General features: G+C 43.0%; 1 protein-coding gene across 1 annotated transcript; it reads left to right on the top strand.

Annotated features, from left to right (window-relative positions):
• Positions 1-10,276: 10,276 nt before the first annotated feature.
• LOC129846508 (zinc finger protein 239-like) lies at positions 10,277-26,423 on the top strand. The gene is made up of 2 exons (XM_055914439.1): positions 10,277-10,843; positions 23,377-26,423. The coding sequence occupies exons 1-2, from the start codon at positions 10,519-10,521 to the stop codon at positions 24,093-24,095; spliced, it is 1,044 nt and encodes a 347-aa protein (XP_055770414.1). The 5' UTR covers positions 10,277-10,518; the 3' UTR covers positions 24,096-26,423.
• The last annotated feature ends 212 nt before the right edge of the window (positions 26,424-26,635 follow it).

Raw genomic sequence — 26,635 nt, 5'->3', positions numbered from 1 at the left:
TGGTGAATTGTTAGATATTACTGGACTGTTGGAGCTAGAAACACAAGCATTTTGCTACACCCGCAATAACATCTGCTAAACAAGTTTATGTGAAAATAAAATGTGATTTGATGTATATAGGTCTGGTGTTGGAGGTCATTCTACACTCTGTGTTCTACTACCCAGGTCTGGTGTTGGAGATCATTCCACACTTCGTGGATCTCCTGCACATATTTTCTGATGTTTTATCAGACCACTTGAATGAGAGTATCTCTTGTCACACTGATTAGGCTTCTCTCCTGTGTGGCTAAGTTCAAGTTGGGTACTGAGGTACCGTAACCTCTTAGCTGAAAGGCCGGAGGGCAGTAAAAGAGTTTTCTGGGGTAACGATTCTCAGCCGTTGTTGCGTTGCTTTTCTTTTCAGTTTTTCCTTTTTTGGAAGAGAGCGGGAGTGGAGATGGCGCAGAATTCTTCAAATAGGTCGGTCCCTGGGATCGGGCTGGTGAATACGGTTCGCTTTGCGTGGAAGGACGAGGAGATGGAGCCATTCGGACGTGAAACTTTTGGAAGGACTATCTTAATGTGGATCCTTAAACTGACAGGGAAGGATGTGTTTTGCCTCCTAGGTTACCCGTTGGAGGGAACTTATGATGTGGCTTTACACACAGAAGAAAAACACGACGAGATCCTGAAAAAGGTGGGAGGTGCGAGGCCGATGTGCCACTACGAGGTAACCAGCTTGGCAAAAAACAATTTCAGGATTGTAACTGTGAACATTTATAATCCGTACGTCAAGGACGAGGAGGTGAGGGCCTTTCTGGGGAGATACATGGATGATATCTCCTCAGCAAGGCACCTCAAGGACTCCCTGGGTTTTTGGAACGGGAGGAGAGACTTCCAGGCCCTCCTCAGGAAGGACCCAAAGGGACTGGGCGGCTACCTTCATCCTCCAGCTATGTTCTCCCTGGGGGCTGACAGGGGGACATTGTTTTATGCACGTCAGCCGCCGTTTTGCAGGCATTGTATGGTCTACGGCCACATCCTAGCCTCGTGCAGCACAAGAAAGTGCAGATTTTGTGGATCTGGGGAGCACAAGGCGAAGGACTGTGACAAGCTCAAGGCGTGCCACAGGTGTGGCTCGTCAGCACACCTGTGGCAGGAATGCCCGGCTCGTCAGAGGTCACACGTGTCTGCGGCTGGGGGGGAGCAGGAGCGGGGGATAGGGGAAGAGGCCCAGACCAAGAACAGAGCACAGGCCCAGAGGGGACGGCCTCACGGATGGAGGAGGAGCAAAGAGCGGCAGCAGGAGGGGAGGGAGACAAAGGCACGGGAGCAGCAGAACCAGGAGGAGAGGAGGGAAAAGAGGCGGAAGGGAGTGGAGGAGCCAGAAAGGGCAGAAATGGAGGGAGAGGTGGTGGAGAAGGAGTCGGTGGCAGGACCAGTGGAGGGAGAGAGGGAGTGGGGGGACAGCAGAATGTCGAGCGCCCTCGTGGAAGAGATGGGGGGAATGGTGGAGGAGCTTGCGGGGATGGAGGGTGGTGTCTTCCTGTTACCGCCATCGCCAAAGAAGAGAGGGAAGAGGAAGGGGCTCTTGACAGACAGCGAGAGGGAAGGGGGTATGGGGAGGGAGGGGGTGGACAAGCGAGTGATGGGGGCGGGAGAAACTGTGTCCTCGCTGGCTTCCCCAGCCCCTCAACTCCTGGTGGAGCTTGATACACCAAGCACGGCTCAGGGCTGTTCAGCTGAGGGGGGGGTCGCAGTTCCTGTTTAGGGACACGGGCTTCCCTACTCTCTACCTAACCAGATACGGGGCTGGGGAAGTGGAGGAGTTTGGTGGTCAACCCAGAATGCAGGGCACTCGGGAGCCAAACACCCTTCCTGCATCCTGGGTTGGTGAGATGGAGGAAGACGGGTGGACGTCGGGAGGAGAGACGGTGTCCCTGCCGGTGGAAATGGAGCAGGGGAGCATTGAGTGAGGCTCCTGTTTTTTGGGGGGGCGGGGGTTAGTAGTTGGGTGATCGTTGTTTTTGATTTTATTAGATTTTTTTAATGGAGCCTACTATAACTTTTGTTAGTTTAAATGTAAGCGTTTAAGGGACTTTGTTAAGAGGGCGGTTTTTAGTTATTTAGAGGGTGTGGGTTTTGACTTTTGTTTTTTAAATGAGGTTCACCTGAGGGATGGAGGGGATGTTAACAGATTTAGGAGGGAGTGGGAAAGGGGAGTCGGTTTGGGGTATAGGTGGGTTGCACTCATCGGGGGTAGGGATTTTGTGTGGCTGAGGGTTTTTGTGGTTATGCAGGGGAGGGTTTTGGGGATGGATGTCACCTTAAGGGATTGCAGATATAGATTAGTGGGGGTGTACGGGCCACAGGTGGCGGCAGACAGGAAGGAGATGGTGGACTGTCTGGCGCCACAAATAGGCAAGTGGTGATAGGGGGGTTTTAATATAGATTTAGGGGTAGGGGGGGATAGCAGTGCAGGCGCCATCACCGGGCTAATGGCTTGCCATGGTTTGGTTGATGGAGGCCTGCACACTACTCCGACAATGGCTGGTTCCACTTGGTGCAACTCCCGGGGGGTTGCGCGGAGGCTTGACTATATTTTTCTGTCTAGGTCCTTGGGTCAGTTCATCTAGGCAGCTGTTGCCTGTTTTATTTTTGGATCACGACGGGGTGCTCCTGCAGGTGAGGTCACCAGTCTGCCTCTTCGGTAGGGGGTACTGGGAATTAGATCGGGATGTGCTGGATGAGCTTTCATTGAAGCCTTTACTGGTTTGTTCCATGGGATTGAAGGCCTCCGGTCCATGTGTGAGGGGGTGTTAGAGTGGTGGGATTTAGTTAAGGTATGGACAACAAGCTCAAGGACCTGAATTGGTTGAGCCTCCACAAGTGCTTGCCGGTACGTTTCATCATGTACAGGCATAGCTTGGCGCGATCCCCTACCTGTCCAAGACCATCTTGTGGCGGAGAGGAGACACCTTTTGGGACTGTGCCTTTGCCGGAGTAGTATGGGCATGGCTGTTGTTAGGTGGGTGAAAGGGAATTTTGTTTTAACTTGGGCTAGGGTAGAGAGAGGTGTAGGTAGAGCGAGGGGGAGGGTCAGGGACAGGTTTCTGCTCTGACTTCTCATAAGCCTCTTTAAACGGGGGCTGTGGGAAGCCAGGCAGGACATGGTAAAGACAGGGAGAGATTGGGGGGTGGAGGGGATAGTGAGGAGGGTGGAAGGAAATTTCAGGGGGAGGGAGGAGAGGAAGTGGGGGCAGCATGCTGCCCGGGAGAGGTGGAAGGGAGGTTTAGGGCTGAGGTGAATTTGGATGATTTAAGGGGATAGATTAGGGACGGGAGATAGGGGAAGGTGGTGCTTTAGAGATGTAGTTTATAGGCATGAAGGGGAGGGAAGATGCTCCCCTGAGTTTTTTGTTATTGGGTTTTTGTTTCGTTTTGAATTAAAAAATGCCTATATTTGAGTTTGTTTGGAATATTGATGGTTTTGTTTTGTAGGGATGGAATTGAATGTAATAAAAACTTTTATATATATAAAAATTCTTCCAGTATGTCAATATAGTGCATGGTATGTACGTTTAGAATCACTTTTCAACCAACCCAGTGCATTTGTTGAAAATGAAACATTTTGAAATCAACAATACGTCAAAGGATTCAACTACTGAAAACTGAAACAAACAAATGGATGAAACAGATCAATCCCACTGGACATTGGGTTTGATTCAGACCCTGCCAGCATGGCCAGAGATGTAACTTATAACCACAGAACCAACACAGACCTTTCATGCATGACTAAAAACACCTAAGTATTAGATTTACTGCCCTGGTCTGTATCCGCCTCAGACACCATTCACAATGTTGGCTGAGGTACGAGTAAAACATGACATATTATTTCCTAATTGTAAAAAAAATCCCCACTCCATAATCAACTAGTCTCTCACTGTTTAACCAGAATAACATGAGTTGTGTCCTTCAAACTGTTAAACTGTTAGTCCATTATCAACTAGTCTATCATTGTTCAATCAGAATAACATGAGTTGTGTCCTTCAAACTGTTAGACTGTTAGTCCATGATCAACTAGTCTCTCACTGTTTAACCTTTCTGAACAACCCATCCGGGATAATTGTCATCAGCAACGCTGAATAGCATAGCGCCACAGTCAAATAATATTACTAAAAATATTTATAATCATGCAATCACAAGTGAAATATACCAAAACACAGCGTAGCTTGTTGTTAATCCACCTATCGTGTCAGATTTTGAAAATATATTTTACAGCGAAAGAAATCCAAGCTTTTGTGAGTGTAGCTTTCTATGCTACATTAGCTTAGCCTTATATTAGCTTGGTTAGCTTGGTCACGAAAGTAAGAAAAGTAATCAAATTAATCGCTTATCTTTGATAATCTTCGGGTGGTTCCACTCACGAGAATCCCAGTTACACAACAAATGTTCTTTTTGTTCGAGAAATATTACTTTTATATCCAAATACCTCCGTTTGTTTGGTGCGTTATGCTCCGAAATCCACCGGAAAGAGCGGTCACGAAAACGCATACGAAAATGCCAAATAATGTCCACAGAAACGTGTCAAACGTTTTTTATAATCAATCCTCAGGATGTTTTTCAAATATATATTCGATAATATATCAACCGGGAGTGTTGGTTTTTCATTAGGACCGGGAGAAACAATGGCCGCCTTTCTCTGTTGCACACAACTCACTCTGAGAGCCCCCACGTATCCACTTACGCAATGTGATCTTTCACGCTCATTTTTCAAAATAAATGCCTGAAACTTTGTCTAATGACTGACACCTTAGGGAAGCCATAGAAAAAGGAATCTGGTTGATATCCCTTTAAATGCACGTTAGGCATGCATAAGAACAGAGCGGTTTCAAAAAAGAGGCACTTCCTGATTGGATTTTCCTCTAGTTTTCGCCTGCAATATTAGTTCTGTTAAACTCACAGACAATATTAAGACAGTTTTGGAAACTTTATAGTGTTTTCTATCCTAATCTGACAATTATATGCATATTCTAGTTTCGGGGGGGGGTGAGAAATAGGCAGTTTCAAATGGGTACGTTTTTTAGCCAAAACCGAAAATACTGCCCCCTAGCCTTAAGTTTTAACCAGAATAACATGAATTGTGTCCTTCAAACTGTTAGACTGTTAGTCCATAATCATATTCAGCTACTTAGATGTCATGTATTGTCATGTTATGTTCTCTATAATGAAACATCACCAAGTGAAATAAAGTTGATAAGATACTCTTAATAGCCATTAAATAAAAAATGGTTGTTCAGAAATCATTAATTATCATGTTGCTCTCATGAAATGAACTAAATATTTCACAATCATTCCCACTGCTGATATTCACATAGAAATATGATCCTTGTAATTATTCTCAGTTGCATTGACCTGCAGACATCAGACACCACCTCTCCCCTATGCACATGTGACTGAAATGTAACCAATCACAAAAATCACTGAGCCAGCGTTGATGGCCCAATAAAAAAACAGCACGTTTCTGCCAGACAATTGGATAATTCCAGTGCAATACATGTGGACGGATAATTCCAGTGCAGTACATGTGTAGAGGGATAATTCCAGTGCAGTACATGTGTAGAGGGATAATTCCAGTGCAGTACATGTTTAAAGGGTTTAGAGGGATAATTCCAGTACAGTACATGTGTAGAGGGATAATTCCAGTGCAGTACATGTGGTGAGGGATAATTCCAGTGCAGTACATGTGTAGAGGGTGTAGAGGGAGGTAACCATATGCTGAAAACAGGCAACATTTTCACGTTTGGATGAAAAGCGTGCCCAGAGTAGATGGCCTGCTACTCAGTCTCAGTTGCTAATATATGAATATTATTTGTAGATTTGGATAGAAAACACGCTGAAGTTTCTAAAACTGTTTGAATGATGTCTGTGATTATAACAGAACTCACATGGCAGGCGAAACCTGAGAAAAATCAAACCAGGAAATGGGAAATCTGAGGTTTGTAGGTTTTCAACTATTGGCCTATCGAATACACAGTGTCTATGGGGTCATTTTGCACTTCCTAAGGCTTCCACTAGATGTCAACAGTCTTTAGAACATTCCACTAAATACCCTGGTTGAAATGAAGATATGGATTTCTCACCCTTCCTGTAGGGTCGTGATAGGTCCATTTGCTGTCATCTAGTGGACATTTTGGTCAATTGCCCTCAGCTATGTTTAGACTGTTCATGTTTTGCTGTGTTCTAGTGTACTACGGAATATATTGCTTTCTTATTCTAGACACTTCTCCCAGTCATATTTAAGGTTAGCACTACCTTTCTAAGTGTTCTGATACTTCTAGCTTGGAGTTGTATCCTTATGATAACATAGCTACAGTATTTCACCTTTTAATGTGTATATTATTGCTTACTAGGTGTGTCCAATTTGGTAACCACTCCCTCTTCTAATTAGGGCTAATTGGAAAATCCTTTCAAAATAGGACATTGTATTGTCCTTTTTTTGTACCCCCTGACGAAGGCCATGCAGCCGAAACGAAAAAGTGTCCGAAAGTGTCCCCCAGGGCTCTGTTCTAGGCCCTCTCCTATTCTCGCTATACACCAAGTCACTTGGCTCTGTCATATCCTCACATGGTCTCTCCTATCATTGCTATGCAGACGACACACAATTAATCTTCTCCTTTCCCCCTTCTGATAACTAGGTGGCGAATCGCATCTCTGCATGTCTGGCAGACATATCAGTGTGGATGACGGATCACCACCTCAAGCTGAACCTCGGCAAGACGGAGCTGCTCTTCCTTGACAACTCCATTGTGTCCTCCTCCCAGAGCGCTAAGAACCTTGGCGTGATCCTGGACAACACCCTGTCGTTCTCAACTAACATCAAGGCGGTGACCCGTTCCTCTAAGTTCATGCTCTACAACATTCGCAGAGTACGACCCTGCCTCACACAGGAAGCGGCGCAGGTCCTAATCCAGGCACTTGTCATCTCCCGTCTGGATTACTGCAACTCGCTGTTGGCTGGGCTCCCTGCCTGTGCCATTAAACCCCTACAACTCATCCACAACGCCGCAGCCCGTCTGGTGTTCAACCTTCCCAAGTTCTCTCACGTCACCCCGCTCCTCCGCTCTCTCCACTGGCTTCCAGTTGAAGCTCGCATCCGCTACAAGACCATGGTGCTTGCCTACGGAGCTGTGAGGGGAACGGCACCTCCGTACCTTCAGGCTCTGATCAGGCCCTACACCCAAACAAGGGCACTGCGTTCATCCACCTCTGGCCTGCTTGCCTCCCTACCTCTGAGGAAGTACAGTTCCCGCTCAGCCCAGTCAAAACTGTTCGCTGCTCTGGCACCCCAATGGTGGAACAAACTCCCTCACGACGCCAGGTCAGCGGAGTCAATCACCACCTTCGGGAGACACCTGAAACCCCACCTCTTTAAGGAATACCTAGGATAGGATAAAGTAATCCTTCTAACCCCCCCCCCCCCCCCCATAAAAGATTTAGATGCACTATTGTTGTAAAGCGGTTGTTCCACTGGATATCATAAGGTGAATGCACCAATTTGTAAGTCGCTCTGGATAAGAGCGTCTGCTAAATGATTTAAATGTAAATGTAACTAGTTGCTGTCCTAACATATTGATATGTTCTGCTTTCGCCGAAAAGCTTTTTTGAAATCGTACACTGTGGTTGGATTAACGAGATTGTTATCTTTAAAATGGTGTATGTTTGAGAAATTTGAATTATGATATTTCTGTTGATTGAATTTGGCGCCCTGCAATTTCATTGGCTGTTGGCGAGTGGTTCCGCTAGTCCTAGACAGGTTTTAATAACCCATCATTTATACATGTTAATTTATAACCTATCATTTATATATGTTAACCCATCATTTATACCTGTTAATTCATAACCCATCATTTATACCTGTTAATTCATAACCCATCATTTATACCTGTTAATTCATAACCCATCATTTATACCTGTTAATTCATAACCCATCATTTATACCTGTTAATTCATAACCCATCATTTATACCTGTTAATTCATAACCCATCATTTATACCTGTTAATTCATAACCCATCATTTATACCTGTTAATTCATAACCCATCATTTATACCTGTTAATTCATAACCCATCATTTATACCTGTTAATTCATAACCCATCATTTATACCTGTTAATTCATAACCCATCATTTATACCTGTTAATTCATAACCCATCATTTATACCTGTTAATTCATAACCCATCATTTATACCTGTTAATTCATAACCCATCATTTATACCTGTTAATTCATAACCCATCATTTATACCTGTTAATTCATAACCCATCATTTATACCTGTTAATTCATAACCCATCATTTATACCTGTTAATTCATAACCCATCATTTATACCTGTTAATTCATAACCCATCATTTATACCTGTTAATTCATAACCCATCATTTATACCTGTTAATTCATAACCCATCATTTATACCTGTTAATTCATAACCCATCATTTATACCTGTTAATTCATAACCCATCATTTATACCTGTTAATTCATAACCCATCATTTATACCTGTTAATTCATAACCCATCATTTATACCTGTTAATTCATAACCTATCATTTATACCTTCTCGGATTCGAAAATGCTAATTAGCATCAAAGTAGACGACATGCAAGACTACAAATCCCTGCAAGCTCCTGCATGTCATCTCTAGCCGACACCTTTCACAGAACAGTTCACTGAATTGTCCATTGAAATAAATGTTGACAATTTAATCATTGCTTCATAAAGGCCTGATTGGTGGAGTGCTGCAGAGATGGTCGTCCTTCTGGAAGGTTCTCCCATCTCCACAGAGGAACTCTGGAGCTCTGTCAGAGTGAACATCGGGTTCTTGTTCAACACCCTGACCAAGGCCCTTCTCCCCCGATTTCTCAGTTTGGCCTGGCGGCCAGCTCTAGGAAGGGTCTTGGTGGTTCCAAACTTCTTCCTTTTAAGAATGATGGAGGCCACTGTGTTCTTGGGGACCTTCAATGCTGAAGACATTTTTTGGTACCTTTCCCCAGATCTGTGCCTCGAATTCTTTTGACCTCATGGCTTGGTTTTTGCTCTGACATGCACTGTAAACTGTGAGACTTTATATAGACAGGTGTGTGCCTCTCCAAATCATGTCTAATCAATTGAATTTACCACAAGTGGACTCCAATCAAGCTGGAGAAACATCTCAAAGATGATCAATGGAATCAGGATACATCTGAGCTCAATTTCGAGTCTCATAGCAAAGGGTCTGAATACTTAAGTAAATACATTTGCAAAAATGTCTAAACCTGTTTTGGGGTTGTCCATTATGGGCTATTGTGTGTAGATTGATGAGGGGAAAAATATTCAATTTAGAATAAGGCTGTAATGTCACTAAATGTGGAAAAAGTGAAGGGGTCTGAATACTTAATGAATGCGCTGTATTTCACTGGCAGATTTTTCTACCACTGGCAGAGTTTTCTACCAATGGCAGTTTTGTACACAGTCACGTGATACGTGGTATAGAAAAGTCCAATCTTAGGAGAGTACATGGGAGGCACTATACTGTGTGTCTGCAGGTGTCTATCTGGTCAAAACCACCGATACAGGTGCCCCTCCACCCTCTGGTGGGATGGATCATGTCTACAGAGAAACTTAGATTCAAATACTTTGATTTGTGTCTATTGGTTATACTGTATGTTGTGAAATTGTTAGATATCACTTGTTAGATATTACTGCACTGTCGGAGCTAGAAACACAAGCATTTCACTACACCTTCAATAACATCTGCTAAATACGTGTAAGTGACCAATAAAATGTGATTTTGATTTGAAATAAACGTCATATTTATCAAAGGTGCTTTTGGTTGGGGACAACATGAATGCAAAGGATTTGAATTTGTTAAAAGTCCATATTGATACAGAAACACAAAACCATGATTTATATTTATTAAGAACAAGTTGATTGATAAAGTCATGAAAAATTGGAAGAATTGAATAAACCACATTTTGGCTATGATAAAAGATATGCCTCTGGGGTCAAAATGATCCATGTCAGAAGTGTGAATCAATGCAAATATGTAGTGGTGTGTAAAGTTTGATTTAAATTCTCACTCATTAAACACGAATCAATCAACACATGCTTCTCTTTGAACGACTTAATATAATAATACAATTTTATTAAATAAATAAAAAATAAACGTTTGGTTCCTCAACTGTGTTGCCCACACCTGTCAGCAGATGGCGATTTGCTTCATGCTGCCAGTGTGACGTATAATCTAGTGGACGGGGCGCTCCTTCAACAACAACAGCTAGTTAGACCCATCGTTAGCTTTCTAGCAAACATAGCTACAACATTCACGCTCTTTACAATGTTTTGGTGTATATTAGTCGCTGTGTATTAAACACACTTCTGTCGTATGTACTTGTTGGCCCATTTAATTATATATTTACGTTGTTTGTCAGCTAGCTGGTTTGCTAAGTTAGCTTAGAACTAGGCTAGTCACTAATGCTAGCTAGCTAACATCTCCGACCATGAGTTCACTAAGTTATTCTCCTTCTGCTAAAGAAGAGGTGGTCTGCTGGACGGAGAAAGAAGCTTTCGTGAAAGAGGAGGACGAAGAGGAGGCTGTTACAATACAAAAACAAGTAGAGGGTGAGGCTGTTACCGTGAAAGAAGAAGAGAAAGACATTACAGTGAAAGAAGAGGACTCGTTCAGAGTGAAAGAGGAGGAGGATGTTACAGTAAAAGAAGAGGAGGAGGAGAAAGATGGGGATGCAGTTTTTGGAGTGAAAGAGGAGGGGGAGATGACTGTCACATTGGATGAAGAAGAGGAGGTTGGAGATCTGTTTAACACCAGTAAGTACCGTCTCTGCAGTCGTTGAACCAATATGCAGGAAAGGTGTTCTACACTTTAATGTTGTTCTGTAGGAATGGCTGAAGCTACACTGTAACGTGTAGAACATCAAGAGTGGACCATCAACTAAACGTTAACAAATGCATCCAATGACAATACCTGAAATACTGTAGTCCTCAATATCTTCTATTATCTTAGTCCAAGATGTACTCTTAAAAGGGCAATCAGCAGTTGTCTGTCGTACCCCATCAGAACCAAAAATATATGCTTTTTTTTACTCCAATGTTTGTCAGTAAATATAAACAAACACTATATCCTCAAAACATGGTTAAAACTATCATGTTGATATCATGGATGGTTGCATTTCTCCAGCCCCATCCCTCAGCTTTTTACCGAAACGATTGTTTCTACTGCTAATTGCTGCCTCCGTTACTCCTCAAGGTATGTTATTTTCAGAGGTAGACTGGCTCTGGCAGCTAAAATAGTCAAATATTCCATTTAAATGTGAATCGATTCACAATTGCGATACATTTCTAGAAACATAAATCGCTGTACTTTCATATCACATCAAAATAATTTCACACAACTTTCATATCACATCAAAATAAGTAACCAGTCGCGACGCCCCAAACGGTAAACCAAATTAGTTTCTCGTAATTTCACCTTCCTTTAGTTTTCTTTTTCTTCTTTGGACTTTTTATGGCGCTTGGCAACCAACTTTAAGCTGCATTACCACCATCAACTGGACTGGAGTGTGGACCTCAGTTCATCTTTTAATCACCCACGTTGGTATATACCAAGACAGTCATGAAGAGGGCACAACAAAACCTTTTCCCCCTCAGGAGACTGAAATGATTTGGCATGGGTCCCCAGATCCTCAAAAGGTAATACAGCTGCACCACCGAGAGCATCCTGACCGGTTGCATCACCGCCTGGTATGGCAACTGCTCGGCATTTGACCGTAAGGCGCTACAGAGGGTAGTGCGAACGGCCCAGTACATCATTGTGGCCAAGCTTCCTGCCATCCAGGACCTATATAATAGGCGTGTCAGAGGAAAGCCCACAAAATTGTCAGAGACTCCAGTCACCCAAGTCATAGACTGTTTTCTCTGCTAACGCACGGCAAGCGGTACCGGAGTGCCATGTCTAGGACCAAAAGCCTCAACAGCTTCTACCCGCAAGCCATAAGACTGCTGAACAATTCATAAAATCACCACCGGACAATTTACATTGACCCCCCCACCCCCCTCCCTTTTGTGCACTGCTGCTACTCGCTATTTGTTTGTTACCTATGCATAGTCACTACGCCCCCACCTTCATGTACAGATTACCTCAACTAGCCTGTACCCCCACACACTGACTCGGTACCGGTGCCCCCTGTATATAGCCTCCACACTGACTTGGTACCGGTACCCCCTGTATAAAACCTCGTTATTGTTATTCTCATTGTGTTACTTTTTATTATTACTTTTTATTTTAGTCTACTTGGTAAACGTTTTCTTCTTCTTGAACTGCACTGTTGGTTAAGGGCTTGTAAGTAAAGCATTTCACGGTAAAGTCTAAGTTGGTGTTTTGACGGATTTGTAAAAAATGGTTTGTCATAAAACACTATATTTTTTTTACATGTTGGTGACACCGCTCCCCAGAGGTGTCTCATTATTGGGATTCATTGATGATTCCTACCTGTAGCTCACTATGAGGTGTCTAGTGATACAGGTTAAGGGCCCTGTTGGAGATTGGTGTTTGGTAGCGGAGTCGAGGGAACAAGCAGGGTTGGACAGGGCCATGTTATTATCCCACACAGTCTCTGGGGTTCATATGAACCCCATTCCTGGGAATTAGATTTGATTACAAATGTCCCCTGTCTGTTACCACAGATCGGTTCCGTCTGTCCCATTCCCAGCTAGGTTACGAGGCGCTTTATCGTCAGTACCTATGACTGGTTGATAGGGCAAACCTCCATGCTTATTATAGAAAAAGTAATTAGGGGAAAACTATTTAGTAAACTGAAATAAAATAACAAACCTGTTTGAAAAGTGAAACCTATTCCAAAACTATCTTTGACTCCAAAACTAAAATAGCTTAAAATAATAACCAGCGTGAATTATGTTCAGTTTGAATAATTTATATCTTAACTTTGGGCAAAAATATAATTGTGTTTTAAATAATTTTTTATGTGGTTTTAAAATTCTGAGCCTGGTGGCTGGTAAATGCTGCCATGGGATGGCAATGTTTCAAATAGACCTAGCTTGTGTATCACTATTAGTTCCTATCACTATCCAGAAATACTTTAAGAAATTAGGATATTGGAAACTACTTTCGATTCGTATTAACAGCTTAAAGAAAAGAACATTGGGATTTTTGTGAGAATTAGCTTAGGAACTGCGTGTCACAGCATGACAATATGAACGTGATTGGTCGACAGTCTCTTGGACGGGCGTTATATACGCTTTGACATTTTCTGGAATAGTTTTTATTTGAAAACGTTTTTATGTACTTGCCTACCTATTGAATTTGGAATGCACTGTACTGTCAATCTCTAAAACTCACTGAGAATATTCCTTTCATACAGCAGTAGCAATACACGGATATATAGTGGGGCAAAAAAAGGGTGACCGAATACTTATTTTCCACCATAATTTGCAAATAAATTCATTAAAAATCCTACAATGTGATTTTATTTTCTCATTTTGTCTGTCATAGTTGAAGTGTACCTATGATGAACATTACAGACCTCTCTCATCTTTTTAAGTGGGAGAACTTGCACAATTGGTGGCTGACTAAATACTTTTTTGCCCCACTGTAACATCTACAGAAAAGACAGGAATGCTTATGGGGTAGCTGTTGCTGTATACAGTGCATTCGGAAAGTAGTCAGACCCCTTGACTTTGTCCACATTTTGTTTAAAGCCTTATTCTAAAATTGATAAAATTATTTTTCCCCCCCTTTCATTTAGCTAATTTATTTGGCACTCCTGCATTTGGGGAGTTTCTCCCATCCTTCTCTGCAGATCCTCTCTAGCTCTGTCAGGTTGGATGGGGAACATCACTGCACAGCTATTTTCACGTCTCTCCAGAGATGTCAGATCGGGCTCAAGTCCGGGCTCTGGCTGGGCCACTCAAGGACATTCAGAGACTTGTCCCGAAGCGACTCCTGTGTTGTCTTGGTTGTGTGCTTAAGGTCGTTGTCCTGTTGGACGGTGAACCTTTGCCCCAGTCTGAGGTCCTGAGCACTCTGGAGTAGGTCTTTCATCAAGGATCTCTCTGCACTTTGCTCTGTTAATATTTCCCTCGATCCTGACTAGTCTCCCAGTCCCTGCTGCTGAAAAACAATCCCCACAGCATGATGCTGCCACCAACATGCTTCACTGTGGGGATGGTGCCAGGTTTCCTCCAGACGTGACTCTTGGCGTTCAGGCCATTGAGTTCAATCTTGGTTTCATCAAGCCAGAGAATCTTGTTTCTCATGGTTTTAGAGTCCTTAAGGTGCCTTTTGTCAAACTCCAAGCAGGCTGTCATGTGCCTTTTACTGAGGAGTGGCTTCCGTCTGGCCACTCTACCATAAAGGTCTGATTGGTGGAGTGCTGCAGAGATGGTTGTCCTTCTGGAAGGTTCTCCCATCTCCACAGAGGAACTTTGGAGCTCTGTCAGAGTGACCATCAGGTTTTTGTTCACCTCCCTGACCAAGGCCTTTCTCCCCCAATCGCTCAGTTTGGTCGGGTGACCAGCTCTAGGAAGAGTATTCCATTTAAAAATGATGGAGGTCACTGTGTTCTTGGGGACCTTCAATGCTGCAAAAAAAATTTGGTACCCTTCCCCAGATCTGTGCCTCGACATAATCCTGTCTTGGAGCTCTACGGACAGTTCCTTCGACCTCATGGCTTGGTTTTTGCTCTGACATGCGCTGTCAACTTTGGGACCATATATAGACAGGTGTGTGTGTGCCTTCCAAATCATGTCCAATCAGTTGAATTTACCACAGGTGGACTACGAACAAGTTGTAGATACATCTCAAGGATTATTAATGGAAACAAGATGCACCTGAAAGCAATTTTGAGTCTCATAGAAAAGGGTCTGAATACTTATGTAAATAAGGTATTTCTGTTTTTTTACCTGTTTTCACTTCGTCATTATGGGCTATTGATGACACCCCTCTGAAACAAGATAGCCTAACCATCAGAAAAACATCTTCCTTAGCCTACTCTATCGAATTAGCAACTTTGGCTAGCCATGCGGAGGTCATGTGTCCAAGAAATGTTTGCCCATGGAACGAAAAATTCCAAAAGTCCCAATAAACGTTGAATAAACTGGTCAAACTCGGTTGAAAAATCCTACTTTGTGATGCTTTTCTCATATGTATCAAATAAAATCAGAGCCGGAGCAATTCGTAGTGTATACCGAACGCTTTTCAGAAGACAATGTGAGGTTCCCTGGCGCGCAGCAGAATACTGACAATAGGGCGGACCTGTCACTCCAAAAGCTCTTATTCGGCCTCACATCAAGCTAGACACCCCATTCAACCTTCTACTGCCTGTTGACATCTAGTGGAAGGCGTATGAAGTGCATACAGATCCATAAATAAAAGCCAGTTGAATAGGCAGGCCCTGACACAGAGCCTCATTTTCAGAATTTTCACTTTGCTGCCAAATGAGTTCTGTTTTACTCACAGATATAATTCAAACAGTTTTAGAAACTTCAGAGTGTTTTCTATCCAATAGTAATAATAATATGCATATTGTATGATCTAGAACAGAGTACGAGGCCGTTTAATTTGGGCACGATTTTTTCCAAAGTGAAAACAGCGCCCCCTATTCACAAGAAGTTTTAAGACAATCAGAAATACTATCAGACATCCCCAAATAGGCACATTTTATAGACCTACATTTGTGCTCAGTCCAGGTTGACTAGTTCTACTTCTATATGTGTAATCAGGTGTGCATCCTTACTCAACACTGACAGGAGTGTTTCAAACAAAAGACAATGAATAAATTGACAAAACTGACGCATCTTGCGGGGTCAGGTCTGGGTGATCTGCCATGGGCTGTTTCATTTAGTATTCGTTTGGGTCGGTTGGGGAATGATTGTATTTCCCCATAGTATGTTCTACCGAAGTTGACCGACTGAAAGGGAGTGTAACTTTGATTATAATTACACTTTCCTGAAGGAGGGAAATGAGGTACAACACCTAATTGGCCCCACCCCTTCCTGGGTCGGTGAAGAGCGGTATTAAATTGAAGGATTAAATCCAAACCTCACGCTCATCACCTGTGGAAGGCGGGGCTTCCAGTGAGGCGTGAATTTGTGATAGTATGTTGTACCTAGTTTCCCTCCTTCAAGGAACAGTAGTTATAGTCATAACGTTACGCTTGTCATATGATGAACTTCAACTTAAATACGGGATCTTGCTATCGGACAGTTTTTTTGTATTCTGAAATGCACTCGAACTATGTATAATTTAGTGGCTCCTTATGTTACGCTGGGAAAATAGTTTTCATGGGCACAGAAACACTAAATAATTTCAGAGTTTGCTAAATCCAATGGTTTTTAACGGTTTAATGGTTGGTTAATGGTTTAATCTTGTAATCCAAGACGGCAACCCGCCTCACCCATTATGATACGGATCTGCTATTTTTTTTTTTTAGATCTTATAGCTAGAACCTCCATCAGAAGCTAGCCATCAGAAGATAACCAGCTAATTAGCTACTAGCTATTTAGTCATTGTTAGCCACTGCTAGCGGCCTTTACCTTTTTAGCTCAGACACCAGCCACTTTTAGCCTGGATAATACCTGCCAGTCTAATACCTGCCAGTCTGCACAGCACAATATCAACCCTGAGCATATCGGACTGTTTTTCTCCACTACATCACTGTATTCCTGCCGTAAGCTCTGGACCATTACACCGGATAATCGCAGCTAGCTAGCTGCCACCAAGTGGCCCAGCCCCGAAGCTAGCCTTGAGCCAGACCCATCTCCCGGCCTGCTCAGTGGACCCTATGATCACTCGGCTACACAGCTGATGCCTCCCAGACTCTTCACTAAGCCACTACATCACCTGATTCCTGCCGTAAGTTCTGGACCTTTGCACCGGATTGGCTATAGTGGCTAATACCCTTGTCCCGAAGCTAGCACCAGTTAGCCTCGAGCTAGGTGCATCTCCCGGCTAGAAAACAAAATTACTCCAGCTACAATACCTCTTTTGCCAATTGTCCTGGACCCTTTGTCGACACTGAGCACTGCCGATCCATCACGACTGGTCTGCCGACGCAATTCCATCAGATTTGCCCTCAACCGGCATTTGCCCGGCGTCGGTGACGCCCTTGTCCCGAAGACATCACCAGTTAGCCTCGAGCCAGGTGCATCTCCCGGCTTGCGTAGTATCGACTACCTAACGGCTTCCCTGTTTCATATATTGCTGTTCACTGGACCTTATAATCACTTGGCTACATAGCTGATGCCTGCTGGACTGTTCATTGATCACGGTTCTCCATTTTGTTTATCTGTCGGCCCCAGCCTCAAACTCAGGCCCTATGTGTAGTTAACTGACCCTCTCTGCCCATTCATAGCCAGTTTACCTATTGTTGTTGTCTTAGCTGATTAACTGTTGTCTTACCCGTTGTTGTCTTAGCTAGCTCTCCCAATTAATACCTGTGATTGCTTTATGCCTCGCTTTATGTCTCTCTCTAATGTCAATATGCCTTGTATACTGTTGTTTAGGGTAGTTATCATTGTTTTATTTTACTGCAGAGGCACTAGTCCCACTCAACATGCCTCAGAGAACTCTTTTGTCCCACCTCCCACACATGCAGTGACCTCACCTAGCATAACTGGTGCCTCCAGAGATGCAACCTCTCTTATCGTCACTCAATGCCTAGGTTTACCTCCACTGTACCCGCACCCTACTATACACCTGTCTTTACATTATGCCTTGAATCTATCCTACCACGCCCAGAAATCTGCTCCTTTTATTCTCTATTCCCAACCCACTAGACGACCAGTTATGATAGCTTTTAGCCATACCCTCATCCTACTCCTCTGTTCCTCAGGTGATGTAGAGGTTAACCCAGGCCCTGTGTGTCAAGAGGCGCTCTCATTTGTTGACTTCTGTAACCGTAAAAGCCGTGGTTTCATGCATGTTAACATCAGAAGCCTCCTCCCTAAGTTTGTTTTACTCACTGCTTCAGCACACTCTGCCAACCTTGATGTCTTTGCCGTGTCTGAATCCTGGCTTTGGAAGGCCACCAAAAATTCTGAAATTTCCATCCCCAACTACAACATTTTCCGTCAAGATAGAACTGCTAAAGGGGGAGGAGTTGCAATCTACTGCAGAGATGGCCTGCAAAGTTGTATCATACTTTCCAGGTCTAAGCCCAAACAGTTCGAGCTTCTAATTTTAAAAATTAATCTGTCCAGAAATAAGTCTCTCACTGTTGCCGCCTGTTTATAGACCCCCCTCAGCTCACAGCGGTGCCCTGGACACCATATGTGAATTGATTGCCCCCCATCTATCTTCAGAGTTCGTTCTATTAGGTGACCTAAACTGGGATATGCTTAACACCCCGGCCGTCCTACAATCCAAGCTAGATGCCCTCAATCTCACACAAATTATCAAGGAACCCACCAGTTACAACCCTAAATCCGTAAATATGGGCACCCTCATAGATATTATCCTGACCCACTTGCCCTCCAAATACACCTCTGCTGTTTTCAATCAGAATCTCAGCGATCACTGCCTCATTGCCTGCATCCGTTATGGATCCGCGGTCAAACGACCACTCCTCATCACTGTCAAACGCTCCCTAAAACCCTTCTGCAAGCAGACCTTTCTAATCGACCTGGCCTGGGTATCCTGGAAGGATATTGACCTCGTCCCATCAGTAGAGGATGCCTGGTTGTTCTTTAAAAGTAATTTCCTCACCACCTTAAATAAGCATGCCCCTTTCAAAAAATGTAGAACTAAGAACAGATATAGCCCTTTGTTCACTCCAGACCTGACTGCCCTCAACTAGAGGTCGACCGATTAATCGGAATGGCCGATTTAATTAGGTCCGATTTCAAGTTTTCATAACAATCAGAAATCGCCAATTTTATTTTTTTATTTTTTATTTAAAAATGTACTTTTTTTAATATCTTTATTTAACTAGGCAAGTCAGTTAAGAACACATTCTTATTTTCAATGACGGCCTGTTAACTGCCTTGTTCAGGGGCAGAACGACAGATTTTTACCTTGTCAGCTCGGGGGATACAATCTTGCAACATTACAGTTAACAAGTCCAACGCAATAACGACCTGCCTCTCTCTCGTTGCGCTCCACAAGGAGACTGCCTGTTACGCGAATGCAGTAAGCCAAGGTAAGTTGCTAGCTAGCATTACATTTATCTTATATAAAACAATCAATCATAATCACTAGTTAACTACACATGGTTGATGATATTACTAGATATTATCTAGCGTGTCCTGCGTTGCATATAATCTGACTGAGCATACAAGTATCTAAGTATCTGACTGAGTGGTGGTAGGCAGAAGCAGGTGCGTAAAAATTCATTCAACCAGCACTTTTGTGCATTTTGCCAGCAGCTCTTCGTTGTGTGTCAAGCATTGCGCTGTTTATGACTTCAAGCCTATAAACTCCCGAGATGAGGCTGGTGTAACCAAAGTGAAATGGCTAGCTAGTTAGCGGGGTGCGCGCTAATAGCGTTTCAAACGTCACTCGCTCTGAGCTTTCTAGTAGTTGTTCCCCTTGCTCTGCATGGGTAACACTGCTTCGATGGTGGCTGTTGTCGTTGTGTTGCTGGTTCGAGCCCAGGGAGGAGCGAGGAGAGGGACGGAAGCTATACTGTTACACTGGCAATACTAAAGTGCCTATAAGAACATCCAATAGTCAAAGGTTAATGAAATACAAATGGTATAGAGGGAAATAGTCCTATAATTCCTATAATAACTACAACCGAAAACTTCTTACCTGGGAATATTGAAGACTCATGTTAAAAGGAACCACCAGCTTTCACATGTTCTGAGCAAGGAACTTAAACGTTAGCTTTCTTACATGGCACATATTGCACTTTTACTTTCTTCTCCAACACTTTGTTTTTGCATTATTTAAACCAAATTGAACATGTTTCATTATTTAATTGAGGCTAAATTGATTTTATTGATGTATTATATTAAGTTAAAATAAGTGTTCATTCAGTATTGTTGTAATTGTCATTATTACAAATTTAAGAAAATAAAAATTAAATGCCCGATTAATCGGTATCGGCTTTTTTGGTCCTCCAATAATCAGTATCGGCGTTGAAAAATCATACTCGGTCGACCTCTACCCTCGACCAGCACAAAAAATCCTGTGGCGTACTGTGCACTAGCATCAAATAGTCCCCGCGATATGCAACTTTTCAGAGAAGTCAGTAACTAATACACACAGTCAGTTAGGAAAGCAAAGGCTAGCTTTTTCAAACAGAAATCTGCATCCTGTAGCTCTAACTCCAAAAAGGTTCTCCTTCACCCAAATCCAGATAGCTGATGTTCTGGAAGAGTTGCTAAACCTTTACCCGTACAAATCAGCTGGGCTAGACATTCTGGACCCTCTCTTTTTAAATTATCCGCCGCCATTGTGGCAACCCCTATTACTAGTCTGTTCAACCTCTCTTTCGTTTCGTCAGAGATTCCTAAAGATTGGAACGCTTCCGCGGTCATACCCCTCTTCGGTGACACTCTAGACCCAAACTGTTACAGACCTATATCCCTCCTGCCCTGCCGTTCTAAAGTCTTCTAAAGTCAAGTTAATTATCAAACAGATCACTGACCATTTTGAATCTCACCGTACCTTCTCCGCTGTGCAATCCGGTTTCCGAGCTGGTCACAGGTGCACCTCAGCCACACTCAAGGTACTAAACGATATCTTAATCGCCATCGATAAAAGACAGTACTGTGCAGCCGTCTTCATCGACCTGGCCAGGGGTTTCGACTCTGTCAATCACCGTATTCTTATCGGCAGACTCAACAACCTTGGTTTCTCAAATGACTGACTTGTTTGGTTCACCTGTTGTCCGAACCTCTGGCAGTCTCTATGGAGGTACCACAGGGTTCAATTCTCAGACCAACTCTTTTCTCTGTATATAGCAACGATGTTGCTCTTGCTGTGGGTGATTCCTTGATCCACCTCTCCGCAGACGACACCATTCTGTATACATCTGGCCCTTCTTTGGACACTGTGTTAACAAACCTCCAAAACGAGCTTCAATGCCATTCAATGCAATTCCAAACTCCTTCTGTGGCCAAGAAACTGCTCTTAAACGCTAGTAAAATGAAATGCATGCTCTTCAACCGATCTTGCCTGCACCCGCCTGCCCGACTAGCATCACTACTCTGGACGATTCTGACTTAGAATATGTGGACAAATACCTAAGTGTCTGGTTAGACTGTAAACTCTCATTCCAGACTCATATTAAGCATCTCCAACCCAAAATTAAATCTACAATCAGCTTCCTATTTCGCAACAAAGCCTCCTTCACTCACGCTGCCAAACATACCCTCATAAAACTGACTATCCTACCGATCCTTGACTTCGGCGATGTAATTTTCAAAATAGCCTCCAACACTCTACTCAGCAAACCGGATGCAGTCCTTCACAGTTCCATCCGTTTTGTCACCAAAGCCCCATATACCACCCACCACTTCGACCTGTATGCTCTCGTCGGCAGGCCTTCACTACATATTCGTCGCCAAACCCACTGGCTCCAGGTCATTCTAAAGTTGCTAGGCCGCCTTAACTCGGCATACTGTTCACCATAGCAACACCCACCCATAGCATGAGCTCCAGGAGGTATATCTCACTGGTCATCCCCAAAGCCAACACCTCCTTTGGCCGCCTTTCCTTCCAGCTCTCTGCTGCCAATGACTGGAATGAATTGCAAAAATCGCTGAAGTTGGAGACTTATATATCCTTCACTAACTTTAAGCATCAGCTATCTGAGCAGCTTACCGATCGCTGCAGCTGTACACAGCCCATCTGTAAATAGCCCATCCAACTGCCTACCTCATCCCCATGTTTTATTTACTTTTTTTCTCATTTGCACCCCAGTAATTCTACTTGCACATCATCATCTGCACATCTATCACTCTAGTGTTAATTTGCTAAATTGTAATTACTTCACTACTATGGCCTATTTATTGCCTTTCCTCCTTACTCCATTTGCACACACTATATAGATTTTTCTATTGTGTTATTGACTGTAGTTTTGTTTATCCCATGTTTTTTTGTCACACTGCTTTGCTTTATCTTGGCCAGGTCGCAGTTGTAAATGAGAAGTTGTTCTCGACTGGCCTACCTAGTGAAATAAAGGTGAAATAAAAAATAAATATTATAACTTTATTAATAAACACCCAAATGGATACTGTCATTAACGCGGTTCTTCAATAATTACACATAATTCATACTGTAGCAAATGTTATATTAAACAGGACATTCAAACGAGCCTTACAATTATAATCCAAAGTACTGTGAAATGCACCCATAAGCAACCTGGAAATGGAGGTTACTCCCCTGAGTTTCCCCCATTCAGAATACATTGTGAAAAACTAAAATCTTTGCTCACCATTTTTGCTCCAGGCAGATATACTACATCCATAACTATCGGTTTCCTCATTACCAGATATACTACATCCATAACTATCGGTTTCCTCATTAGCAGATATACTACATCCATAACTAGTGGTTTCCTCATTAGCAGATATACTACATCCATAACTATCGGTTTCCTCATTAGCAGATATACTACATCCATAACTAGTGGTTTCCTCATTAGCAGATATACTACATCCATAACTAGTGGTTTCCTCATTACCAGATATACTACATCCATAACTAGTGGTTTCCTCATTAGCAGATATACTACATCCATAACTAGTGGTTTCCTCATTACCAGATATACTACATCCATAACTAGTGGTTTACTCATTACCAGATATACTACATCCATAACTAGTGGTTTCCTCATTACCAGATATACTACATCCACAACTAGTGGTTTCCTCATTACCAGATATACTACATCCATAACTAGTGGTTTCCTCATTACCAGATATACTACATCCATAACTAGTGGTTTCCTCATTACCAGATATACTACATCCATAACTAGTGGTTTCCTCAGTACCAGATATACTACATCCATAACTAGCGGTTTCCTCATTAGCAGGGAGGAGTTTCTACAGTCAAATTGCCCTCGTGCCGCAATTTTATTAAACACGGAAAGGGGCCTATATTGGATACCAAAAGTTGTCTAGCACAATGCTTAGAGTTTCAATAACATGAATAATTTATTTCTAGCCTACAATCATCGATGTTACTACTAATGTGAAAACAACACAAAATATGACTATTCTTGCTCATTTTAAGACAATTGTCAAATAATTTTAACATTTATTACAGACGTCAATTGTTGTACAACATCATGGATACGCTGTTGGCATCACATTTTAGAGTGGATTACCGCTGTTGTGGGCCTTTAATCATCTGTCCGACTTTGTTGTTCACACAGGAGAGATAGCTAACTATCTTGGATCCTCTGGGGAGCCTCAACAACCTTGTGATGCTGAAGAAGCAGAGAAGAGTCTCTCCAGATCAGAACACCTCAAGAAACACCTGCAGAGATCCACAGGGAAGAGAACTCACTGCTGCTCTGACTGTGGGAAGAGATTCACCTCATCAGGCATTAAAATTCATCAGAGAACACACACAGGAGAGAAACCTTATAGCTGTGATCAATGTGGGAAGAGTTTTGGCCAATCTGGAGCGCTGACAGTACACCAGAGAATACACTCAGGAGAGAAACCTTATAGCTGTGATCAATGTGGAAAGAGTTTTGTTACATCTAGCAATCTGACTATACACCAGAGAACACACACAGGAGATAAACCTTATAGCTGTGCTCAATGTGGGAAGAGTTTTTGTCAATCTGGAGAGCTGACAGTGCACCAGAGAACACACACAGGAGAGAAACCTTACAGCTGTGATCAATGTGGGAAGAGTTTTTGTCAATCTGGAGAGCTGACAGTGCACCAGAGAACACACACAGGAGAGAAACCTTACAGCTGTGATCAATGTGGGAAGATTTTTCGTCAATCTGGAAATCTGACAGTGCACCAGAGAACACACACAGGAGAGAAACCTTATAGCTGTGATCAATGTGGGAAGAGTTTTAGCCACTCTGGAGCGCTGACAGTGCACCAGAGAACACACACAGCAAAATGTAATTGAAAAGCTGTTCGAAATAAGACTATGTAACCAAATATTTAATATTTCCAATTCATGTAACATTTAGTAATGATTATTATTTATGCAACCAACTGACAATTTGGTACAATTATATTGACATTGTTTCCATGCTTTTAGAATATCAGAGTTAATTCTCAGATGTGCCAACCCAAATGTACTAGAGCATGACATTGGGGACTGGGCCCCGATCCAACAACATGCCTATCTAGTGAACCCTGAAAAGAGAGAGAAGCTCCGCAGTGAGGTGGAAAGTTACTACGGATATTGCAGGAGTTTCCTCTTGAAATCAGACATGTACGTGATAAGGACAACTTGGTTGCTGATTGTATCAAGGGTGGGCAGTCAAAAGGTTTTGCGTTTAGCCAGTGCCTTCCCATGGATCACAATTTATTTTGACTGCACGTTTTTCCTGTATTGGAGATTTAGTTATGTTTGGGCTCGTTCCAAGGGGACGAGAGTTCTAGAAGCTAGTGAGTTTTAGGAAGAGGAGAGTTCTAGAAGCTAGTGAGTTATAGGAAGAGGAGAGTTCTAGAAGCTAGTGGGCAAAAAATGTTTTTGTCTTGTTTTTAATTGTTGACAGCCAGTAGACACCATGTTTATATTGGTGAAGGTGAAGCATTGTAGTTGATTATAATGTGAATTGGAAGTTGTTTTCTGTTGGTGGTAAGCAAACTCGTCCAACAGAAATATAGGATATACACTGCTCAAAAAAATAAAGGGAACACTTAAACAACACAATGTAACTCCAAGTCAATCACACTTCTGTGAAATCAAACTGTCCACTTAGGAAGCAACACTGATTGACAATAAATTTCACATGCTGTTGTGCAAATGGAATAGACAAAAGGTAGAAATTATAGGCAATTAGCAAGGCACCCCCAATAAAGGAGTGATTCTGCAGGTGGTGACCACAGACCACTTCTCAGTTCCTATGCTTCCTGGCTGATGTTTTGGTCACTTTTGAATGCTGGCGGTGCTCTCACTCTAGTGGTAGCATGAGACGGAGTCTACAACCCACACAAGTGGCTCAGGTAGTGCAGCTCATCCAGGATGGCACATCAATGCGAGCTGTGGCAAGAAGGTTTGCTGTGTCTGTCAGCGTAGTGTCCAGAGCATGGAGGCGCTACCAGGAGACAGGCCAGTACATCAGGAGACGTGGAGGAGGCCGTAGGAGGGCAACAACCCAGCAACAGGACCGCTACCTCCGCCTTTGAGCAGGAGGAGCACTGCCAGAGCCCTGCAAAATTACCTCCAGCAGGCCACAAATGTGCATGTGTCTACATTGTGTTGTTTAAGTGTTCCCTTTATTTTTTTGAGCAGTGTTTTTGTTCTCTTAAGGGTGAAGGTGTTCCAGGCTTTCATTTTTCCATTTATGTTTTGAGGTTGGACTTTAGCACGTATAGCTCGTTAGCACGTAGGACACACTGATTGGTGTCTCCTCCTTAGTCAGTATTTGTAACATCTGTGCTGGCTTGTCCATCTCATTAGTGGGAAGGTGTTTCACCTGAGCTGGTCCAGGTTCTATTTAAGAGTGTCTGGCCCAGTGCTCCAGTTGTCTTGATAGATGTGGAGAGTCAACACCTTTAGGTGCGCCACCTTTTTGGTTTGCTTCCTGTCTTTAAGTTTGTTGTAGGTTTTTCTTTTGTTTCCCTCTTCTTGGGCAGATTTAGTGGGTGTCATGGTGGGTGTCTTTTAGGTCCCAGTTGTTGTTACTAGTCAACTTTCAGTGGACACAGAGCAAAACTGCAACATTATGTTATAATACTTTAATTGCATCAAATGGTTGTTTTTTGCAACAGAATAGAGGGTTCTTAGAACTATAGTGTCTGTGTGTTCTACTGAGGATGGGCCTCTGGGAGATAACACTGACAGGAGATTTACAATGTCTTTTGGGTGATAAAACCTAAAGAGACCGCATTCCAGAGCATGAGTTAATGTTTCTGTTCTATATGGTACCAGGGAGAGATGACCCCAGGGCCAGACCCTGGTCTCTACACAAAGAGTACTGTTTTTACAGCAGATACTGTCTGCTGACAATTATAGATATCTTTCATACAAATCTTAATCTTGTGACCCGTTCTATACATCTGCTGTTCTATACATCATTTGTTTGTCATGTAGGTTGAAAGGAGAGTATCTTGGCTATAAAAGACCTTTGTACTTTTGTCTCGGGGCTCTCAACGAATAATCTGGGCATGATTTGCCGACCAGCCGTCTTTATCGTAGAGCACTCAATTGATTCACTTTATATGTGTGCGTTGTCTTGACCTGCTCCCTTATTAAGTGAATAAAGATTTAGTTTAAGAATAACTCTGACTTGTGTGATGAGTTTGTCTCCTCAGTTGATATTAAAGAAATTTAACCACATTTGGCGATGAGGATGTGAATCTTCACTTGGTGAGGTGCCTGACGGACCTGGGTAAATGGTACACGAGGGATCCCTCAAACTTGAGATCTCAGGAGACCACACTTTGGGAACGGAGCAGATGGACCCACCTTTGATCTGAGAGGCAGCGAGCGGA

The sequence above is a fragment of the Salvelinus fontinalis genome, unplaced genomic scaffold (genome assembly GCF_029448725.1).
Source record: "Salvelinus fontinalis isolate EN_2023a unplaced genomic scaffold, ASM2944872v1 scaffold_0569, whole genome shotgun sequence".
Lineage (NCBI taxonomy): Eukaryota > Metazoa > Chordata > Actinopteri > Salmoniformes > Salmonidae > Salvelinus > Salvelinus fontinalis.
The sequence above is the reverse complement of the archived record's forward strand: the minus strand, read 5'-3'. Positions and strand labels throughout refer to the sequence as shown.

Bases quoted from the DNA above. Each gene is read 5' to 3' on its own strand.
- LOC129846508 (XM_055914439.1), top strand. From the start codon at position 10,519: ATGAGTTCACTAAGTTATTCTCCTTCTGCTAAAGAAGAGGTGGTCTGC. The intron at 10,844-23,376 runs GTAAGTACCGTC...TTGTTCACACAG, and splicing joins TGGAGATCTGTTTAACACCA to GAGAGATAGCTAACTATCTT.